We start from the raw sequence: 21,535 nt of genomic DNA on the forward strand, positions 1-21,535 counted from the left end.
GAATCATAGAATCATAGAATATCAGGGTTGGAAGGGACCTCAGGAGGTCATCTAGTCCAACCCCCTGCTCAAAGCAGGACCAATCCCCAATTAAATCATCCCAGCCAGGGCTTTGTCAAGCCTGACCTTAAAAACTTCTAAGGAAGGAGATTCTACCACCTCCTAGAAGGGAACGTTTTCATTTTAAAAATCTATTTAACATTCAGAGAAGTAAAAATCTTCATGCAAAAGTTAAGGAGGCTGAAAAGAAATCTGCAAGAGCCTGATGTTCTCAGTGCCTCCCCCCCACTACACTGTTAAACAGGTCACCCCCCCCCCGCCCCCGGCAGTGCTTGTGGGATGCCCTCTAGTGGCCAAAAGTGAACGCTTAGAAGCCTTGCACTTGAATTACTTTTGTATCCTAGACCTCAGAGGTCTCTTCACCATGAACATCCTTCTTTAAGTGGTAGTAGAAAAGCTGTATGGGACATTCCACCTGCCCCAGCACAGTGGAGCTGGCAGAAGAGTGACTCTCAGCGGCAGGATTTCAGGTATGATTTGCATTCTGGATGCAAATTTTAAACTTTGCTCTTTCAACCACTTTTATGTTCCGAAATTTTTAAAAAGGGATTCGTATAAAGCCTCTGAGTTGGACGTCTCCCAAACCCCTCTACAGCCCCGTCTCTATTGGTGAGTTTCACAAAGAGAAACTGAAAGCAGGAACTTCTCCGGGGTGGTGGGGTGGGGTTGTTTGTAGCTGTATCATTCAAAAACATCCAGATCTCCAAGACCATAAAAGGAAGCCACATGTCAGAGTAATAGAAATGTCGTCTGGACGGGACCTTGAGGGGTCAGCTAGTCCAGCCCTCCGTGCTGAAGCAGGATTTACTACACCTAGACCATCCAGCACTGGGGTGTCCGGTAGAGCACATTCCAGGTCACAGGAATGCTCCCCCTGCAACAAAACTCCAAAGGACCGTGCTAGTTAACGGAGATCTGCCTCCCTGCACTAACGGCTGAGTCCCGGCTGTCAGAACCCAGGAAGCAGGCTCCTGCAGCCCCACGCCAGTGCACTGACCTCTAGAGAGCATTTTCCTTGGTGCCTTCTCCTTATTCTTGTCTTTTTCCTCTTTCTCGGGCCCATCTTTTGTAGACTTCTCCTCTTCCTTGTCCGAGGGGCAGCTGACATGCAACTGAATAATGTCCTAGAAATAAGCAAAACAGCCCTTTGTTGAGCTCAACACTCCAAACGTGTCCTTGTGGCTCTTCAGATTCCACGCACAGCGGCTGGCGTGAGCAGCATCAGGGACCATGCACTTGATAGCTAAGTCACAGAATCACAGGACTGGAGGGGACCTTGATGGTCATCTAGTCCCGTCCCCTGGACTCATGGCAGGACTAAATATTACCTAGACCATCCCTGACAGGGGTTTGTCCAATCTGCTCTAAAAATCTCCAATGACAGAGATTCCACAACCTCCCTGGGCAATTTATTCCAGGGTTTAACCACCCGGACAGTCAGGCAGTTTTTCATAATGTCCAACCTAAAACTCCCTTCCTGCAATTTAAGCCCATTGCTTCTTGCCCTATCCCCAGAGGTTATGGAGAACAATTCTTCTCCCTCCTCCTTGTAATGACCTTTTATGCACTTGAAAACTGTTACATCCCCTCTCAGTCTTCTCTTCTCCAGACTAAACAAATCCAACTTTTTCAATCTTCCCTCGTAGGTCATGTTTTCTAGACCTTTCATCATTTTTGCTGCTCTCCTCTGGACTCTCTCCAATTTTTCCACGTCTTTCCTAAAATGTGGCACCCAGAACTGGACACAAGACTCCCACTGAGGCCTGATCAGCGCGGAGTAGAGTGGAAGAATTACTTGTCTTGCTTATGACACTCCTGCTAATACATCCCACAACATTTGCTCTTTTTGCAACAGTGTTACACTGTTCGCTCATATTTAGCTGTCCCCCAGATCCCTTTCTGCAGTACTCCTTCCTAGGCAGTCATTTCCCATTTTGTATGTGTGCAACTGATTGTTCCTTCCTAAGTGGAGTACTTTGCATTTATCCTTATTGAATTTCATCCTATTTACCTCAGACCCTTTCTCCAGTTTATCCAGATCATTCTGAATTTTAATCCTATCCTCCAAAGCACTTACAACCTCTCCCAGCTTGGTATCATCCACATCCGCGATAAGTGTACTGTCTAGGCCATTATCTAAATCATTGAAGAAGATATTGAACAGAACCGGACCCAGCACTGATCCCTGGGGGACCCCACTGGATATGCTGTGCTCGGATTCATGTTTGTTTGGGGAAGGCAGTTAAGTTGTTAATTACGATGCCTTTGTACACAAAGCAAATGGCTCGTCTCGACCAGCGAGCTAACGTGAGTAGAAATAGCAGGATAGTCATGGTAGCATGCGTAGCAGCAGTGAAAGCCCGGCGCCCGGATTTCAGGTGGCTTTGAATTTGGCACTTCCCATGCTGCCGTGGCTACACTGCTATTTATACCAGCAAGTGCAAGAATGCGCAGACGAGCAAGGGGATCACACCCCTCGCTCGCACTGTGGATGAGACCTAGGAAACGGAGCCATTGCTGGAAGCAGTTCTCCCTTGGACCAGCACGGAAAAGAAGCACTCACATTTTATGACCTGGCTAAATCTTGGCCTACCTGGGCTTCCAAGGGCCCATCCACAAAGGGGCTGGAGGATTCTTCACACACTGCCAGGCTCCTGACCAGCTTGAGCTTCGAATTAGACTGAAATACAAAGAACCACCACATACATCTCACACGCACTTTGACGTGCGACCAAGCCGCTCACTTCATCGGTGCCAATTAAACTGCTGCCGTCACAACGAGATGGCGGCTAAAATGCAAATTCTTGGAGCCGGCAGTAACACAGGCAAAAGCAGAGGTTTGTCGGTGTGAGGGCAACAAATTAATTCTTCTTTTCTAGAGAGCTTAATTGAGACTGACCCCACCATATTTGAGGAGAAAGGCTATTGTGCTAATCTACCGGACCACTTAGCCTCTGTTAGCATGAAATCTTGCCGAGCAGTTACACAGCCTGCTCCTGCCTCTGCAAGCCCGCACACTCAATAACCTGCCAAGTCTTAAACCCTCAATAAGGGGCAACCCTGAAACTGACTAAGTCTTTCGAAGCAGGAGGTGATGTTGCTGCTTCCCTTGGTTTAATGGCTGCCATCCCGTTTCCACCACACCTGCCTGCTCGACAACTTCGGGTGCTTCAGGTTCAAAGTAACGCTTTTATAACGCTTCAGGACTCTCAGCCCAAAATGTGTCACCCAACCACCCGAGATCCGGGGGAGCTCCGGCTCTGGGCAGCAGGGCTGAGCATAGCATGTGCTCTCCCACACCATGGCAGGGGGGTCACTGGCATGCCAGCCTTCCTGGCTGCTGGATACACTCCCAGATTAAGGCCAGATTGGACCATTAGATTGTGTCATCTGACTGCCACACAGAGTACTAAGGAAGAAAGAGGTGCCATTGGGCAGATTATTCCAGCCCTGAGTCAGCCATCCTAAGGCCAGACGGGACCACCCTGATCATTTAGTGTGACTCCCTCTGTAACATGGGCCCTGGGACCTCCCTGAAATCACCCGCTTGCTACAGCATCTCTTCTAGAAAAACATTCAATCTTTATGGGAAAATCGCCAGTGACTGAGAATCTGCCACAGCCCTGGGGAAGTCATTCCAACGGTTCGTTACCCTCACTGCTAAAAACCGACGCCTTGTTTCCAGTCTGAATTTGTTTAGCTTCAAATTCCAGCCACTGGATTGTGTTAGGTCTTTGTCTGCTAAATAAAGGGAGCGCAGCAGGAAACAGATTAAAATCGTATGCGATCGGCCGGCTTGTGCCACAATATCCTCTGAAGAGGAGGGAAAAATAAGCGTAACTAGATGGCTGCGAAACATTATTTCCCACTTATATTTTTCACTTTTAGTTTAACTGGGTGAAAATTCACTCTTCCGCTGGGTCCATTGGTGGGTGAATGTCCTTAGTTGGGCAGAAAACAGATGCATCCAGGTAAACAGCCACGATGCAACTAATTGGACAAGCGAATTCCCTTCTGGAGTTTCACAGCCACGGGACGCTGTGGAGGGCACAGACCTAGCACAGTGACTTGTCAGGGTCCCTGACTACGCAGGCTGTCAGTGTAATAAGAGAGAGCAAAACAAGCCAGCGAGGTGTCCAAACGGCTGCGGCACTTGGCTCGAGGAGATGATAGCTGGGGAGCTGGTTTAATGGCTGTTTCCAGAAGCACTAACTGGAGGATTGTGGAGTTCTGGGGTCAGTGTGGGACTCAAACCCTCTTCCCCGAGTAGCTCAGCGCTCCTGCAGAAGGCCGGGGGGGAGGGAGGGGGGGACGGGGAGAGTGTCTCCTACCTTGGCTCTTTTTCTGGCGTGTCCATGATTTGAAGTCCGCCTCTGTGGAGAGAGGAAAGAGAACGTGGGAGGTTTAATCTGAACCTACGCCATGCTGTATAAACCGGTTTGCTAGAGTGACACATCGCAGGGCCGCCCAAACCCCACCGCGTACACAGCACGTTCCAGGCCAACCCTCTCTGGTGCCAGCAGGAGCAAGCGGATCCAACAGGAGGCAGCACAGATGGCCGCCCACAGCTGCCTGTCAGACCCAAAGAGGCAAACTTTGCAGACAAATCAGCAGACCCCAGTCCATCTAGCGCAGTACGCCCAACTCTGCCAGTGCACGGCACCTGGTGCTTCAGAGGAAGGTGCAAAACCCCCCCAGTAGCAGCTGTGGGATAATCTGCCCCCACTTCAGGTCTAATCCTGGTCTCCAGTAATTAGAGACTATTTTAAACCCTGAAGCACGAGGTTAATCTCCCTTCACAAACTTGTCACCATGAATTATAAAGCCAATCGAAGCCAGGCCAGCTCTCTGGGACCTGGGTAGGCCTGATCACCAGGCCTGTGACAAGGCCCCAGCCAAAGACTGAACAGGAGCACGAAATGAAAGGTCGTAAATCCAGCCCAATCCAGCGTTGCAGGATATGAAAGACACAAAGTGGGAGAAGTAATTTTTTTTATTGGACCAACAGCTCATTCACCAACAGATCGGCCCAATAAAATATATTCCCTCTCCCACCTTGTCTTCCCAGCATAATAATGAAACGTTATTTACTCGCGATGGGGAGTAGATATGCATATGTGATGGGGCCGGCTGGAGTGGAAACCATACCCTCTTTATAGTTCACCCTCAACAGATGTGAAGTCCAGCCACAGCGTGTTCAGAATCTGCCTTCTAGGCCTGGGAAAGCACTATGAAGAACTAGCCTTTCAGAACCTGCCACCTGCAGCAGCCCTCTTTGTGGTTTCAAGCCCTTGGAAGCAGACGCACACACAGAAGAGAGGTGCAAGAAGCGGATGTTAACATTTCCCCATCGTATGCACAACAAGTTCCCAGGAAGTGCCCGGATTGATTTGTCATTGAAATGACGCAGGTCTGAGAAGCCAGCGAGAGGATTCCGGCCTCTACCTTGCTAAGCCAGGACAGTTAAATGGGAACGTACCACCTAAGTCTGCCTGGGAAGGTTTCCTTTCTAGAGGAGCTTATCTCACAGTAACAACCTGAATCTCCGATAAAAGTCGACACCCCTCATTCTGCTTCGGCACCGTACTGCTTCTGTCCGATGCCAGCTTGAAGGAGAACAGCTGCAGAGCAATAAGAGGACTGCAGGCCACTGGGACAGAGAGAGGTGGGGTCTAGCAAATGCTATCCAAACTACTCCCGGACTCAGATCACAGGCCATGAGAGAACTGCTACAGAACTTCTTGCAAGAAGATTCTCTGGAGAGGGATCACTTAGTGCTGCTTCACTTCACGCACCACCTCTTCAGGGAAGCCAGGGAGCTCTCACTCCCTTTCTGGCTTCCACAGCGAGGAGTCGAGTCTGGAGTCTCGGGCAGACCGAAATTGTCTGGCCTCAGGAGAGGACCCTTCTGGTGTCGACTCTCCATGTTGCTTTCTGGTGACACTCCTGTTCCATCCACCATTTAGCAGCCAGGGCTGTGGTTGGGATCAAAAGTCTGGCAATTTACCTCCTCGGGCTTTCGCCAGAGCACAGCACAGAGTCTGTCCTACAGAGAAAGATCCTGAGTCCAAAAGGTAACCATGAAAACCCTTCACATCATCCATGGAAATGTGCAAACGGTGACTCGGGAGCAGTTGCTGGGGAGGGACAAGCTGGGAAATCCAGGAGAAAGGGCTTTACCCTGGCCAGCCCAGCCTTCCAGAGCATCACACGGGGTAGCATGAAATGCAGAGCCCAGCACACTTTAGAACCAATGTCTTTAGGTGGTGCAAAGAACAAGACTTCAGGAGCTCAGACACTGTTTCGTCATTTTCTTGTACTCCCGTCTGTCTGCATCCATCTGTTGTCCGTCTTGTCTTACAGGTAGATTGTCAGCTCTTTGGGGCAGAGACTGGTTTTTTGCCCTGTGTTTGTACAGCGCCTGGAACAGTCGGGTCGTGGGCCATGCCTGGGGCTCCTAAGGACTCCGATACATGCAGTAAATCAGGTTGTCAGCACGGGGGGGCACACAGACCATGTCTGCAGTAGAGATTCACTTACCATGAGCCTTCTTACTGAAGGTATCAGAGAAAGGATGCCCTATCATCATCTATGCTGGAGAGATCCCTTTAAGACAAGTTTCAGCAGTGCCCGCTGTCACAAGCAGCCCCCTCTGCACTTCTCCAGCTGGATCACGGGGCGATGTCTCAGTGCTTTGCAAACCTGCAGGAAGCCTCGTGACCCCCCAGGAAGCAGTGAGGAAATATCACCACCTCCACTGCAGTCACTGGCCCTCTGAGGGAAGGCTCGGAGCTCGACGGTCAGAGTGTCCTCAGTAGGAGCACACAGCCCCTCTGCAAATCAGCCCTGCCCCGAGGTCACACTCTCGCACACTTCTCCTTTTGCAGGCCTCGTTTCCAGACGGTGGTATTTTATTTGGCTGTCTTACTTTTCCTCCCTTTAAATCAGCTGCAGCCGTGGCTTCTCTTTACAGTACCCTCCTGCGATCTGAAGCAGCCGAAGTCCTCCCCACCATGGGCTTGCACAGCAGCTCGGCGATGAGGTCTCATAAAGAAGCCTATCATCTGCCTGGCGCTGGGTGCTCCCAAGTCGCGGGAGCTGGCGGAGCGCGTTCAGTTGTGATGGCTCCTGGAGGCAGAAACCTTCTCCGCTCGGCAAGTGCCATCTGACACGTGTACTGACGCGTCCATCTCTGTGCCAGAAGCCTTGCAGCGGAGCTCATGACCAGGCTCGCAGGGCCTGCTTATAAACAGCACCTCGTCGCAGCTTGGCAGGACCACACAGCTCAGCCGGGCCGCTGGCCTTGAGGGGGAGCTGTGTTGAGTGAATGAAACCGCCAGGCGGAGTGGGGACTTTCCCTGAATGCACAAGACAGCCGAATTCCTTTCAAAATGAGCTGGCTGGGAGCTGCGAGAAGAGACCCCGCTCTGCAAGGAGCTCTGTCCTCTCAGCCAAAGTCCAAGCCTAGAAAAGCTAACGAGTCATTTACCGAGCAAACGCAGGCTAAACCCAGAGGTGAAGGGAAAGGCCAAAGGCAACGAGCGTCAGACACTCAGCACCCTTTCCACAGATGGACCCCTAGAACTGGGGGGCTACCCTGCTGCTGATCCCATCAGAGATGCCACAACCCCGCTTAGCCACTGTTGCTAGCGAGGCCCAAGCTGTCTCTGCCTTGCTGGATAAGGGGAAGCTACAAGGGCACAGGGAGCAGAGGGGTTTGAGGGGATACCTGAGGTTGGGACAGGGTTAGTGGAAGCAGTGGGGCAAGCGGAGGGCCAGGTGAGCTCTGAGCGGGGTCCGAAGATAGGCAAGGACTCAGCAGCACCTGCTGCCGTAGCGATCAAGGGGAAATGAATCACAGCAGCGGGATGGCAATTGCTCCTGTCTCATTTGGAGCTGGACAAACCCCCTCCTACCCCATTCATCTTAAAGTGGCAGCGTCTTATGTCTGCACAGCGATGGCGCTTGTATGCCAGTTTCCATAGGCAACCTAGCGCCAGCCACTGGATTTCAAGCGCAGCATCGCACCGTGTATCATCCAGAACACGTTCCGATCACAGCGACTACCGTCCAGCAGCAAGGCCCATTTCCCCCTCTTCAGCCGAAGTACAATGGAAGCACCTTTTAAGTGGTACGTTACCACAAATCGCTGTGTTTTGCGCAGAGATGGCTGCAGCTTCAGCAAGATCCATTTAGGAATATTTCCAAACTTTCCCTTCCGTGCCAGCCTCGCGAGCCTGTTCTGAGAAAGCAGGAGTCTGCACACTGGTGCCTTTCTCAACGTGCTTGACAAGCCAAGTCCACACTCGAGGCCAGCTGGTGCCAGTCGGTATCAGTATGGTCTATTTCTCAGGAGCACCTAGAGACCACAACTGTGATCAGGCCCCATTGTGCGAGGCATTGTATGGGCACCCACGACCTGCCCCGAAGAGCTTACAGGCGAAACAGACATAACAGACAGAAGAAAGAGAGGCACAGAGAGGGGATGTGACTTGGTGGCTACTCCAGTGACTTCGCTGGAGCTCTGCTGATTTCCACAAGCTGAGGAGCTGACCCCCGACCTTAATTCCAAACTCACCCACTTCCTGCAAGAGGGCTGGCTTGTTCAAGAAAACCACAAGATGATTCAATTCAGCTCAAAACTTGGGTTCCTTCCTGAGGACCGCTCAGCCCACACACAATATCCTCACTGTCTCTCTACAGAACCACTCTCGCTTTCCTTATGTCCATCTGGGTAGGATACTGAACCACCCACCTCAGCGAGCCAGCAAAACCCGCATAGAATCATAGAATATCAGGGTTGGAAGGGACCTCAGGAGGTCATCTAGTCCAACCCCCTGCTCAAAGCAGGACCAATCCCCAACTAAATCATCCCAGCCAGGGTTTTGTCAAGCCTGACCTTAAAAACCCCGAAGGAAGGAGATTCCACCACCTCCCTACGTAACGCATTCCAGTGCTTTACCACCCTCCTAGGGAAAAAGTTTTTCCTTATATCCAACCTAAACCTCCCCCACTGCAACTTGAGACCATTACTCCTTGTTCTGTCATCTGCTACCACTGAGAACAGTATAGATCCATAACCCTTTCCAGGCAGGATCTCCCCGCTAACTAGGTGGGTGTTTCATGCAAACATTTCTAGCCTTTGCAAAAGCATCAAATGGTTGGGGTGGCTAGCAGGGTGCAATGGGAACCTCCACAAATTGGGCTAGTTTGCCATTGCCTCTCGTAATGGTAACATTGGGACTGGAGGATGAAAAGGTGCCATGGGCTTACCTGAGATTCCTGCCGTACATTGGTCTCCTCCCCATCCTTCTCAACTTCTTCCTTGCTTGGTGACCTGGATACAAATTTGTTTTTGTTCACAGATTCCTCCACCAGCTTTTTTTCCGACTCTTTCATTATTTCCAGGGTCTCTTGCGTCGTGTTGCTGTTAGACATCTTCAGTGCAATGCAGTGTAGCGATGGGCACCTGCAGGAAGAGAGGAGATAGGGCAGAGAGAAGGGAGTCAGGATGACGGGAGAGATCCAATTCACAGCTTGGCCTCCTGCACAATTCGCTCACAATTTGCCCCGTGGGATGGCCCTGCTCCCTCCTTAACTCAAATGCCCACAGGGATATCCCTGTGATGCTTCCCATGCAGTGATTTCCCTGGTGCAAGTTAGAGCACCTGGGATTCATGCCCAACTTCCTGTCGCCAGCTGGTTCCATACCCCCACCCTCCTCTCGGATTGAGTCCCATTTTGCCAACAGCACGCTCAAGCCAAGTTTCCCAACTGCTATAGAGCAGAAGCGTGGGGGTTCTCTCTGTAACTGAGAAGCTGGAGGCAGGCTCAAATTAAGACAATCCAGGGCATGCCTAGGAGCACTTCAAAGCCCAACCCCTATTCTGTGGCTCTGCCCCCTCACCCCATCCCCCACCTCTCCATTGTGTAACAGCAGCAGCAGGGGCCAGACACACATCTGTTGTCTTCTAAACTGGTAAGGAGCCCAATCCCACCACTCCAGACCTCTAGGCAGACTAGACTCTGCCCCCGAGGAAGGACTCCACCTCCACCCATCCAAGCAGAGTGCTGTGTGGCCAGGATCCCTGCCGACACCAGCCAGCAGAGCTCCGATGGGGTGATGGCAGAGAAGGCGTCCCCCCCCCAGAGCCTCATCTGCTGCGGGAGCGTCCCCCAGAGCAGCGGGTTTGAATGAAAGCTAAGCTGCTGATGGAACCACATGATTCCAGGTGGCTGGGCCTGTAGTGTTTATACCTTATCCAGCACTGACTGGAGGCATGAATCCCTTGACATCCAGAGGGCCACCCTTAGAGGGCCGTCGATACACACAACCCAGCTCAGTCCACCCAGACACGCACCAGCTATGCTGTAGAACGCGGTAATCGGTACGGATGGGCGCTAGGCAAACAGGCTTTCTTTCACTCATCGCCAGTTGCTGCAGCGATTCCATGAAGGCGCAAACACACTTTTGACACACATGGCATTTTGCTGGCAACATCACAAGGTGCATTAAGGGTAAACTGAAATGCCGCTAATGCAAAGCATAGCCCATGGAGCACTGCGGCCTAGTGGATAGGGAGCAGGAAGCAGGAGACCTCGATTCATTTCCTGACTCTGCCACTGGCCTGTTGATTGACCTTGGGTGAGTCACTTAAAAATCACTTCCTCTCCCGTGCCTCAGTTTCTCCATCTGTAAAATAGGGACGATACTCACCTTCTTTGTAAAGTGCTTTGAGAGCTATAGACCAAAAGAGGCAGGTACGACTATTGGTATTAATATATCGTTAGGTGTAGATTTAATTTCCCTGCCTGCTTAAACTTTCTCAAGAGATCAGTTCAGAAAGTCGTCTCTGAACTTGCAGTTTGGAAGAGATCAGAGGCCGCATGGGCAGGGCCCAGTGTATTCCAAAGTCACGTCGCCCCCTTTCCTGCAGAATTTGCTACAGAAGCTTTTGATTTACAACTACAGTTTCTAGCCCATATGGTTGCAAAGAAACCCTTTCAGAGTTGAACAGAATCTAAACTTGATGCGGTGACATCTGCCTGAGACTGCAGACAGCCTGAAGCCACAGATCTGATGGAAGAGTGTAATGCTTCCAGTCATCAAAATAGAGGCTAACTCTGAAACACAGTAACGACAATTAAGTCAACTTTGCTGAATGGGTAGGTAATGAAGCTTCAGAGCCAGTAACTCAAACAGGCTTCTTCTAAATTTGGGGGTGGATAAATCACCCACGAAGGACGACGACGCTTCTGAAATACTGTGGCTGCATTTGCAGAATACAGCCTGATATCTGTCCTACTGATATACCGGAAGGGGATATATAAATGGGAATGCTGGCTTAAAAGGCACAGGACATGTCTGCACTTGAATACAAAAAGCCTACATTTAAAAGTTAAAGAAGAGCTCTGTATCGCTCGAAAGGTGGTCTCCCTCACCAACAGAAGTTGGTCCAAGAAAAGATATGACCTCACCCACTTTGTCTCTCGAATATCCTGGGACCAACATGGCTACACCACCACTGCAAGAAGCTAAAAGAATGTAAGCTTAGAAACTGGATGCACAGCTGACGTTTATCCACTTGCTTTAATAATCGCTTTGGCAGAACGTGGCTAAAAAAGAGTCAAATACAACAAAGATTTATTGACTCTTGGCTCGGCATGGGAATTGCTAATATTCACTGGCTAATTCAGCCTCATTGCACTTTAATTTGTAGCACTGCTGAACACAAAACCGGTGTTTCACTTTTATTGCAGCTACTGGCCTGGCAATACCAAACATTTAAATACGAATCACTAGTCTGAGTCCAGGAACAATTTCTGCGTCCCAAACCCAAGAGGGAGAGTGTTTTACTCCTGTTATTTATTTTTGCAGGAGATGGGGAAGGTTCTAAATGAACATGCTAATACATCTTCCATTTCACAGCCATCCTGCCCCACTAAAGTCACAGTTACTGGTTCATATTCATTCTGGGAGATATTAGGGAAAGGAATCTGGCCATCAGGACAACGGTCATTTTATACACAGGCTCCCGTTGAGTTTGGCGCTGGGTGAAAACGCTGAAAGATAACTGCTGATCCTTCTGGCAAATGCAGGCCGGAAATCCAGAGGCAAAGGTTTCAGGAATTCATATGCAATGGAAGCGCTCTGTGAACCATAGAAGTGTAGAACTGGAAGGGACCTCATCAGTCATTTAGTCCAGTCCCCTGTGCTCAAGGCAGGATTATGTAATAACTAGACCATTCCTGACAGGTGTTTGTCTCACCTGTTCTTAAAAACCTCCAATGACGGAGATTCCACAGCCTCCCTGGGCAATTTGTTCCAGGGCTTAACCACCGACAGTTTGGACGTTTTTCCTAACATCCAGCCTAAACCTCCCTTGCTGCAATTAAAGTCCATTGCTTCTTGTCCTTTCCTCAGAGGTTAAGGAAAAAAATTGTGTCCTTTTCTTTGTAATAAGCTTTTATGTCCTTGGAAACTGTTATCATGCCCCCCACCCCCACCCCCACACAGTCTTCTCTTCTCCAGACTAAACAAACCCAAGGTTTTCAATCTTCCCTCATAGGTCATGTTTTCTAGACCTTTAATCATTTTTGTTGCTCTTCTCTGGACTTTCTCCAGTTTGTCCACATCTTTCCTGAAATGTGGCGCCCAGAACTGGATGCAATATTCCAGTTGAGGCCTAATCAACGCAGAGTAGAGCGGAAGAATTACTTCTCATGGCCTAGAATGATGTTCACTATTTTTTGCAAGTCTTCACTCATATTTAGCTTGTGATGCACTATGACCCCCAACCCCTTTCCGCAGTACTCCTTCCTAGGCAGTCATCTCCCATTTTGTATGTGTGCAACTGACTGTTCCTCCCTAAGTGGAGTACTTTGCATTTGTCCTTATTGACCCTTTCTCCAGTTTGTCCAGATCATTTTGAATTTTAATCCTATCCTACAAAGCACTTGCAGCCCCTCCCAGCTTGGTATTGTCCACAAACTTTATAAATGTATTCTCTAAATCAGTGATGAAGATATTGAACAGAATCAGAACCGATCCCTGGGGGACCCCACTCGTTATGCCCTTCCAGCCTGACTGTGAACCACTGATAACTACTCGCTGGGAATGGTTTTCCAATGCAATTGCAAGCTAGAACTTTGGCAGAGAAACTCAAGGCTTGCATGCAAAACTAGGGGTATCATTTATTATTAATTATTTGTACAATAGTAGCACGCAGACCACCCAATTGACGTCGAGGCCACATTGTGCTAGGCACTGTACACACAGGGTTTGTCTCTGCTGCAACCTGAGGGGTCAGTACAGCGTGGATAGACATACCTGCGCTAGCATGGCTAAAAACAGTGGCGTAGATGAGGCAGCCTGGGCTTCTGCACTGATCAGCAACACAAGTGCATACCTAGGGTCTGGATGGGCTCCTACAGCACCACATCTACACTGCCATTTTTAGCCCGATAAAGCTAGGTTGGGTATGTTTACAGGCAATCAGCTGGGACTGCAGCAGAGATACAAAGGGTGGGCTAAAGGAAGAATTAGGATTGCAGGATTTTTTTTTTTTTTTTTTAAAGATATGGGATTTAAATGTCAGCTTGATCCAGTTGGCTGCCAGTGTAGTAGTTTCCAGACCATGTAATTCCAGGAAAAACCTCCATGTGCCATGAGCTCTGTAGCACTCCAAGGCAAGAAAGCCGCAAGGGAACAGAGCCAAGCTCTCTGGCTGGACCAAAGCAAGAACCAAAGTGAGCCACAAGTAACAACAGGCAAAAGTGCTCCAGTTGGGTCCCAAGTCAGTTTCAACCTGGTCCTTGATTTGTACCCATGTCAATTTCAGAATCAAAGTTTCTATGTACTGGAGCAAAAGTGAAATGGCATGACCAAAACTGGGGTGTGCTGAAAACTGTAAGCTACCACTTTACATTCCAGGATTTTCCTGATCCCCTTTGCAGCCTCAGGAGCTTGCACAGTCAGTCTGCAAAGAGCCAGCCTAAAGCAAAGGGGAATGGCTCTCTGTTTTAGGGAGCAGTCTGCTTTGTCACACACTGTTTCTGGGTTCTTGTGTGTTACAATTCTGAATTTGAAGAAAGAAGTCGGGTTATGTTGCAAACTTCCAGTGACTATAAATTGCCCCCTTTTCACTGGCCCCTGGCAGCCTTTTGCAAGAGTGCAGAATTGCCCATGCACAGATCTGTCCCCGCCATACCCCACCCCTCCACTGGAGTGTCTTGTTGGGAAAACAAAAGGAGGTAGCAGAGGAGAGGCAGGCTGCTGCGGAAGGGACTGAACCTTCCTGACTGTTGCCTGCACAGTATCACCAGTTATGTTACATGGCTGACATCTCCATCTGTGGCTTTGGGTGTTAAGATGGGCACTAAGGGGATGCTGAGGGGAGAGCCAAGGCACCTGTTATTGCCGAGAAAGTAGATAATCCCAGAGGCCACTGCCTTGTTGTGGTAGGTTTCATTTCGAAGCAGGAAGGCTACAAAAACCCACCAGCAATCCCATAAGCAACTTTCTAGGCAGCGTGCCAAAGAATGGCAAAGTGAGGATTCACAAGTTCAGCTAAGGTTCTCCCCTCACTGAGAGGCAGCAGTGGAATAAGTCACTAACAGAGATCCCAGCACATGTCTAATGCCATGCCCCCTGCAGCCGGCTAGCTGGCACCAGTTCTGCACAGCCCAGGCTATCAATTCTCAGCCTGGTGCAAAGCTCTCGGGCTCAATCGTTCCGGCCAGCGAACTGCCACTACCGAAGGCCAGTGCAGAAGAGGGTCTGAAAGCAATCTGGAAAACATACTACAGGCTCCCAGCTGAGGGACCTGCAAACTACCCTGCCCTCTAGTTGCACACAACTCAAATGGGTCCATGAGGAGCAGTTCAGGTCTGACTTTCTCATGAGGGGCACAGGCTGGAGGTGAGGGCTGCCCAAGCCTGCTGTTGTTTACTAGTGTTAAAGAGACACCTTTTTGCATAGCATGGATCAGTAACACTCCCCAGCCAATCACAACAAGGACTACAGCAGTCTGACACCAGTTTCCTTTGGCAGGTGTCACCTGGAGGAGATCTGAAGAGGGTGGGGCAGGTGGGGGGAGGGGATTCCCTCAGGAGTTTTCCTCCGGCTGGAAGGTTCCAACAGAGCAAGGGTATTTGCTCAAAAGAACAGAATCAGCGTCCAAAGTGATGGCTATGACAAGAGAGCGGCACCATCACAGCCAAGGCTTGATAACGGACATATTGTTGGAGGGGCCAAAGCCCCTCCTTTCACCAACTATGCCTCCAACCGGGGCTGGCTCCTGAGAGGGAGATGTTATTTGATTTCGAAGTTCAATATCCTTCCGCGGGAGCTGGAATCCTGCTGGGGTCACATGCACCTAGGAACCAAGCACAGCACCTCAGGAGCACTGGGCTGCACAGCCAGGAACTCAGCCCCTTCGCTTTCTTGATCTGGAAAAAACACGGGGAGAGGGTGGCTCTTTGATCCGTAGGGGCAGTTCAGAGGTCAGGACCCTGCAGTGGCAAAAGGAGACCTCCCAGGAAGCTTGGCTGGATATTCTGTAGCCTGGCATTTTATTTCCAAGAGAAAAAACATCTGCACTTAAATACGCAAGCAAATATTCTGCAAAAGCCACCCCACTGCGACAGAAACCCTCACCAGCACCGTATACAGGTGAAGGACAAGGGGGCGGAATCTTGGCCCATTTGTATCAGAGGGAAGAGGGAGTCTGCTACATATGTCTCATTCACAAAAGATCAGAATGTTTATAGCCATTAAATATACCAACCCCCCACCCCAAAACCCGAGTCCTCTAGCATCTCTCCTCTGCATGCAGATTAAAAGCAGAGACATTGTGTTCCCCTGGTGCTTCTCTTTAAAGGCTCTTCTAGAAGAGGTTTCCTTTCTGTGTGAATGAATCAGCCACGCTCCCCCAGGACATGCGTGGGAGGCAGCGTAGGAGGTGGCTGACATGATCCACTGTGACAACCAGCGACTCAAGGAGAAAGTGAAAGTTCGCAGGGCTGGGTGGATGCACAGGGGTGGGATGGGGAGCGGGGGAAACGGGATGGGGAGCCGGGGGGAATGGGAGGGGCAGTGCTGAGCTGCTCCTCACAAGGGAGATGAAATGTTTACGTAGATACAGCATCAGGGAAACCACAAAATCTGGGTCAGGAGAGAAAACAATGAGCAGCAGGAGGAGAGGGAGCTGCTGTCAAATTTTTCAGTTTGGTTTTGGGAGCTGGCAGGGTAAACAGGCCAGCTAAGGCAGTAGCACGGTCCTTCATTCTTGCCTGTTTGGAATGGGGGTAGGTGCACATTTACAGACACTGTCCCACTCCCTAAGGCAGCAATAAACTCCATCCCCTCTTACAGTTAGTAATGTCCTGCCGGTCCCTGCTGCTGCTCACCAGGGGTTCTCTGAGCACGCCAATAAATGACATTCAATCCATGCCAAAGAACCCCCTCCCATGGGAGAAAGGCCCAGTCTGATTCTCATTTAATACTTGGGGAAACCGAGGCACAGAAGTCACGTGACTTCCCTCACATTGTCACACAGCCAGTCAGTGACAGAGCCAGGCTCTCCCAGCCCCTTGCTCTGAACACTAAACCCGGAGGGAAAGGATGTGATCCAAAATTGAGTACTTCAGCATTTACTAGTTTGGAGGGGCCCAGTTCGCAGGGAGTGGCAGGAGATCACATATAAATGGGATCAGTTAGACTTGTTTCTTACTGGATTTACAGTGATGGGTTCACATCAGATCCTGCAAGTTACTTCATGGCTGAAACTTGACTTGTTTCCTTATCCCAGGCCAAGAACGTGGTGTTAGGGGGATCTTAGGGAACTCTGATATCTCTGCAGATTTCAGTTTACAGCATCGAATATTGAACCGTTCAGTGCAATCCAGCTTCTGCGTGTTGCGTCTGTCCAACAGCCGTCAACTCTTTCCAGAGTAAACGCAAAGAGGAATCAAGAGCTGTAGGGAGGAAACACAGTCAAAGGAGAAGGGAAAAAAGGCAGAGAACAGTTCAGGCAGAGACACAGCAGGAGGCTGCAAAGGAGAAGGCTCTCATGCCAGCCATGGTGAGGCTGCAGAAAGGAAGAGAGAGATGGCTTGCTGCCAGATGTCGGATACAGGACCAGAGATGGGAGCCATGGGACTGGCTGGGAAAGGCCCCAGGGAGGTATGTTTAAAACAAGACCGCTTTGACAGGATCCTGAAACGAATGGGAAGACAGTGAAGTTGTCTGAGAGGAAGGTGTTCGTGCTTTCTGGGTGTACGAGAAAGGAAAGCTGGCAGCATTCTGCACCTGCTGGACAGCGGGGACTCCACTGCAAGAAGATAAGAAGGCCAATGGAAAGTAGGGCCTGTCCCCTTAACCATGGAATGTCCCTCTGCTTCTCGAGTGCGGCACCTTGGAGTCTCCATTGCTTTAGGGCCAACGCAGTTAGTTGGCCAGGCCACTCAGCACACTTCTCCTGCATGCACAGTTTCAAAGCCATGCTCAACCAGGTTTCAAAAGCTAAACTCATGCACACAAGATTAGCCAGTTATTATTTTCAAAGGATCAAGTGGACCTTAACATGTGGTGGCAGGGGGTGGAGGGATCATTCCAGGGCTTTTAACTCTCATTTCTCTTCTGTGTTACTCTTGTCATTATTTTTTGCCTTCTCAGGCCCATTACAGAACAGCAGAGACCATTCTTCACACCCAGACCTAGCCTATGCTGCTGGCTGTGTGGAGGAAAATGTTGTTTCCAGGACAGACAGGACTGTAGCCACCAAATGCCAAGGAGAAAGCCTGGTACTTCTGGAAGAACAGCTGCTTTGGCTAACCAGGAAATAAAACGCACATCCCTTTAAAACGGGACACTTGGAAATAAAACAGAGCCAGCCATCCCTTTGGAAGAGCAAAAATGCTCAGAAATATGCAACCCATGTGCCAGCAGCTTATCTCCTACAGCCTCAGTGCTGGGCAGACTGTATACATGCCAGCCAACCAAGTAGGCAATCAAAAAGTTGGGTCTGAAGCCTGACCAGCCAGGCTGTAAGAATTTGTTCATCCAAAGGCAGCTTTGCTAGGGAAACTGATGCCCAACTGCAATGGAAAAAAAAAAAAAAAACGAAAAAACCTCCAACAAACCTTGAGAGAGACGAGAGAGAGAGAGAAAAAAATCCTTTGCCCCAGTATGTCATTTCATGGCTCTATATAAGGCTTTGGTATTAATGTCCATATCACTGAATAAACACACCCTGCAAGGTTAAATGACGACATTCTCCCGTTCTGTTTGCTCATTGGCCTCCGGGTCGGCCAATCTGAATCACGGCTCCATGGCAACAGGCTCTATCACCATGAGCAACTCGATAAGTTTTTTTTTTTATTTAGCGGTTTTTAAAAACAAAACAAAAACCAAAAACTGCTGCAAATGTCTGTCATGTAACAGTTTGCACAGGAAGGGGGCAGGCAGCAGAGAGAGACACAAGACGCTGCAAATCTGAGGCACTGGAAAAGCATCTGTTCCACTGGGGAATGCGCTGCCTGCTGCTGAAAGCTGGGTTTAGCCACAGCAGTATGAGCAATATTTCACTGCATATGGGAATTTTCAGTTTCCCACATTGCAGCCACTGGTAAAGCTTTCACTGTGGTCAAATTCAACTAGAATGTGTATCAAGAGGCTGTTCTGGAGAACCGCTGTGTTCAGACGACTGTGGCACCTGATCGTAAAGGGCTGCCCCCCAGCCCTCTGTACAAATCGAGCCTTATTTGGGCAGCACAACACACCAGGAAACTTCTGAAGCAAGAGCTTGAAAGCTAATGAGAGAAGTGCCCTTATAAGACGCCTTTTCTCTCCCATCCGCCTGTCTTCCTTCCTTAAAAAGAAAGGAGAGTTTCCACCAACAGGGAGCAGAGCTGGATGAAGGAAGAATATCCTACTGCATTAGAAAGCTTCGGAGCTTCATTCTGAAAGAAGGCAAACGCCCAGGTTGTCTCAGTGCAAAGCCTTGGGAAAATGACCTATTTGGTGACATAGCCAGGATTTTCTCCACCTCTTCCTCTCCAGATCTTCTGAACCTGTCTCCTTGTTCTTTTATAGATGTTTGAAAACGAGCTCCTTCTTTAAGAGCTCGTGTGCTCGGTAAAAAGGTGGAGACCAAATGTCCTCCACAGCCCAGGCTCCTGTTACTTAATCATTGCTTGAAGTCTTAATGTCCCTCCTGACGACACAGGTGGATACTTTGGAAATTACACTACAGAGGGTTACGGCTTCAGGTGGCAGAATGAGCAGCGGGGGTGGAGGACAGCTTGTGCCTATAGAAATCACAAATGAGGGATGGGAAATGCATCTGATCTAAGACATCTAGGAAGAGATTTAAGCTTTCCATGAGAAGTCAATAGGTTTCCAACATCCACTGAGGGGACCCAGAAGTTAGATATTATGAGTGTGTGTTGGGGATCACATTTCCTATTCCCCACCTGCAGTTTCTGCATCCCCTTCATCAAAGGGTAGCACTCACAAGATTTCACATATCCCTAGCTCCAATGTTCCATCTTTCTCACAAATGATGCTACCGTGGATGGGGAAAACGCTGGGGAAATCAGCCTAATTTACACAATATCGGCCTTGCTCCTCCTTAGCGCAAAGCAGCCACACTGGCCTTTCTACAGACCCTACATTTGCTGCTTTAGCTGCGGAGGGGGAAGGAGACAATGGGGAGCTAGATGTGACCCGAGAGGTCATATTCATTTCTAATGGCGATGTTCCTTTGTGCAACACGTAGGACATCCGGCTCCCGAAATTACTGGATGGCCACGAAGCCACTACACGCTGCATGGGTAACAAAGATACCAGCCTCCAGCCAACTGCGCAGTGGCTGGGCCCCCCTATCTAGGAATGCTCACCAGCATTTAACCCTTCAATACCCAGGATTGTCAGCAGTCTCCCCTCCCAGGAGTTCATGCTGTACCAGGAAATTCAGCATCTTTCCACCCATGAAGAGTTAATCTGAAGTGACTGGCTGACAGAACGCACAAGACTCTGAACCTCCTAGCCCCTACAAAAATGTTACAGCTGCACAGTTGCATTAAGCAGAGCCCTGCTTCCTTTCATCGAGCAAGCTGGGGCACATCTTGAATCCATCTTTGTACAGATTATGTACTGAGGCAGAAGAGGTGAGCTCTGATAACGTTACGCTGGGGAGACAGGACAGAGCAGTAACTCTTCCTGATGCTAGCATGCGCACGCCGATAGTCCAACTATGCCCCACAGGGCGGGCCTCTTCCACAGGTGCAAACCACTTACTTAGCTAATTAGCACAAGAACCGGTGATGAGGCGCATTATGGGAAGTGCCAAAATTATTGCCAGGATGGGTCGTCCCGGTTAGGTGTTAAACACATGGATTTGTATTACTTGGAATAACTCAAGTGTTGTAATTTTGTGAAAATAAACTATTTCTGTTACCTGGACCAATGCAAGCACTAAGAATCAGGACAGATGTCAACTGGCCGCTCATGTAATCCATACTCTGACATTTCCAGCATCAAGACTCCTAAAAGAACCTTGTGATACAAAGACATCAACTGGGCCACAACAACAGAGGTGTTCGCCACATGCATTAGTACTTGAGCACAAGGGGGAACCAATAAATATAGAGCATAGTTGTCCTCTGGGCTAATGAAAGTCAACTTTTGGTAGCCCATCAATTCACAGCCAACCACAGATCGGATGGAACAATAGTTTAACCAACTTACTATCTGTTGCACTTGTTCAGAGTCTGTCATCCTGTGAATTGTAAAAGCTTCTGAGGACGTGGCTGGGGAGCTTGGCACAAACCATGGCTTCTGGACCTACACGTGTTTTCAAAAGGAAGTTTTTTAATACAGGGATGAGCTGCCTGAGTTAAACAGCAGATTGCAAACTCCCCAGAGCAGGGATCGAGTCTCACAGGTGTGCAAAATACCTTACCCTCTTAGGAGCTGTATAAATATACAACAACTATTATTCCCTTGCTGGAAAACAGACAGCAGAAGTATACAATGCATGTACTGAACTGTTACATTCACTGCCCCAAAATAAATATTTTAGAAAGCTATTTAAAGTACGATTACAACGCAAAAAAAAAGATCCACATCAGTGAATCTCAGAGCCTGGGTCAGCTGACTCAGACTCATGCTACAGGGCTAAAAATAGCAGTGTAGACGTACCCTTCCACACGAGTTACCGCTGCTGTTCATTTCACTGTCAACTCATAAAAACGCAAGGCATACAGGGAGCATGCAGAAAAGCCATCTCAAGCTGCAAACTCATCAGACTTCACAAGACAAGCAGCGGTAAGCTTGGACAGCATGTGGATGGGACCCCACCCCCTCCTTAGGCCAGTATAAGCTCTGTAGGGAGAGGTGGAGGTGCTCCTCCCTTTGGGTCAGCATTATCCATTTTATCACTGATAACAGTGTAAAGGTGCAAACTGCAGG

The 21,535-nt window shown here is 49.4% G+C and overlaps 1 protein-coding gene across 8 annotated transcripts in view; it reads right to left on the reverse strand.

Moving 5' to 3' along the window:
- R3HDM2 (R3H domain containing 2) overlaps positions 1-21,535 on the reverse strand; it is a 106,238-nt gene that overhangs the window by 34,844 nt on the left and 49,859 nt on the right. For 5 of the 8 annotated variants that reach the window (XM_084610625.1, XM_084610628.1, XM_084610627.1 and 2 more), the window contains exons 2-5: positions 9,334-9,529; positions 4,392-4,433; positions 2,654-2,740; positions 1,058-1,184 (exon numbers count right to left, since the gene is read on the reverse strand). In XM_084610625.1, coding sequence (XP_084466751.1) covers positions 1,058-1,184; positions 2,654-2,740; positions 4,392-4,433; positions 9,334-9,498 — 421 coding nt within the window. In that variant the 5' untranslated portion in view covers positions 9,499-9,529. Of the gene's footprint in view, positions 1-1,057; positions 1,185-2,653; positions 2,741-4,391; positions 4,434-9,333; positions 9,530-9,728; positions 9,853-21,535 lie in introns of those variants that run through there. The other 3 variants (XM_084610630.1, XM_084610624.1, XM_084610623.1) reach the window with 1 other exon arrangement.

The sequence above is a fragment of the Lepidochelys olivacea genome, assembly GCF_965140295.1.
Source record: "Lepidochelys olivacea isolate rLepOli2 genome assembly, chromosome: 20".
In the NCBI taxonomy this organism is placed as follows: Eukaryota; Metazoa; Chordata; order Testudines; family Cheloniidae; genus Lepidochelys; species Lepidochelys olivacea.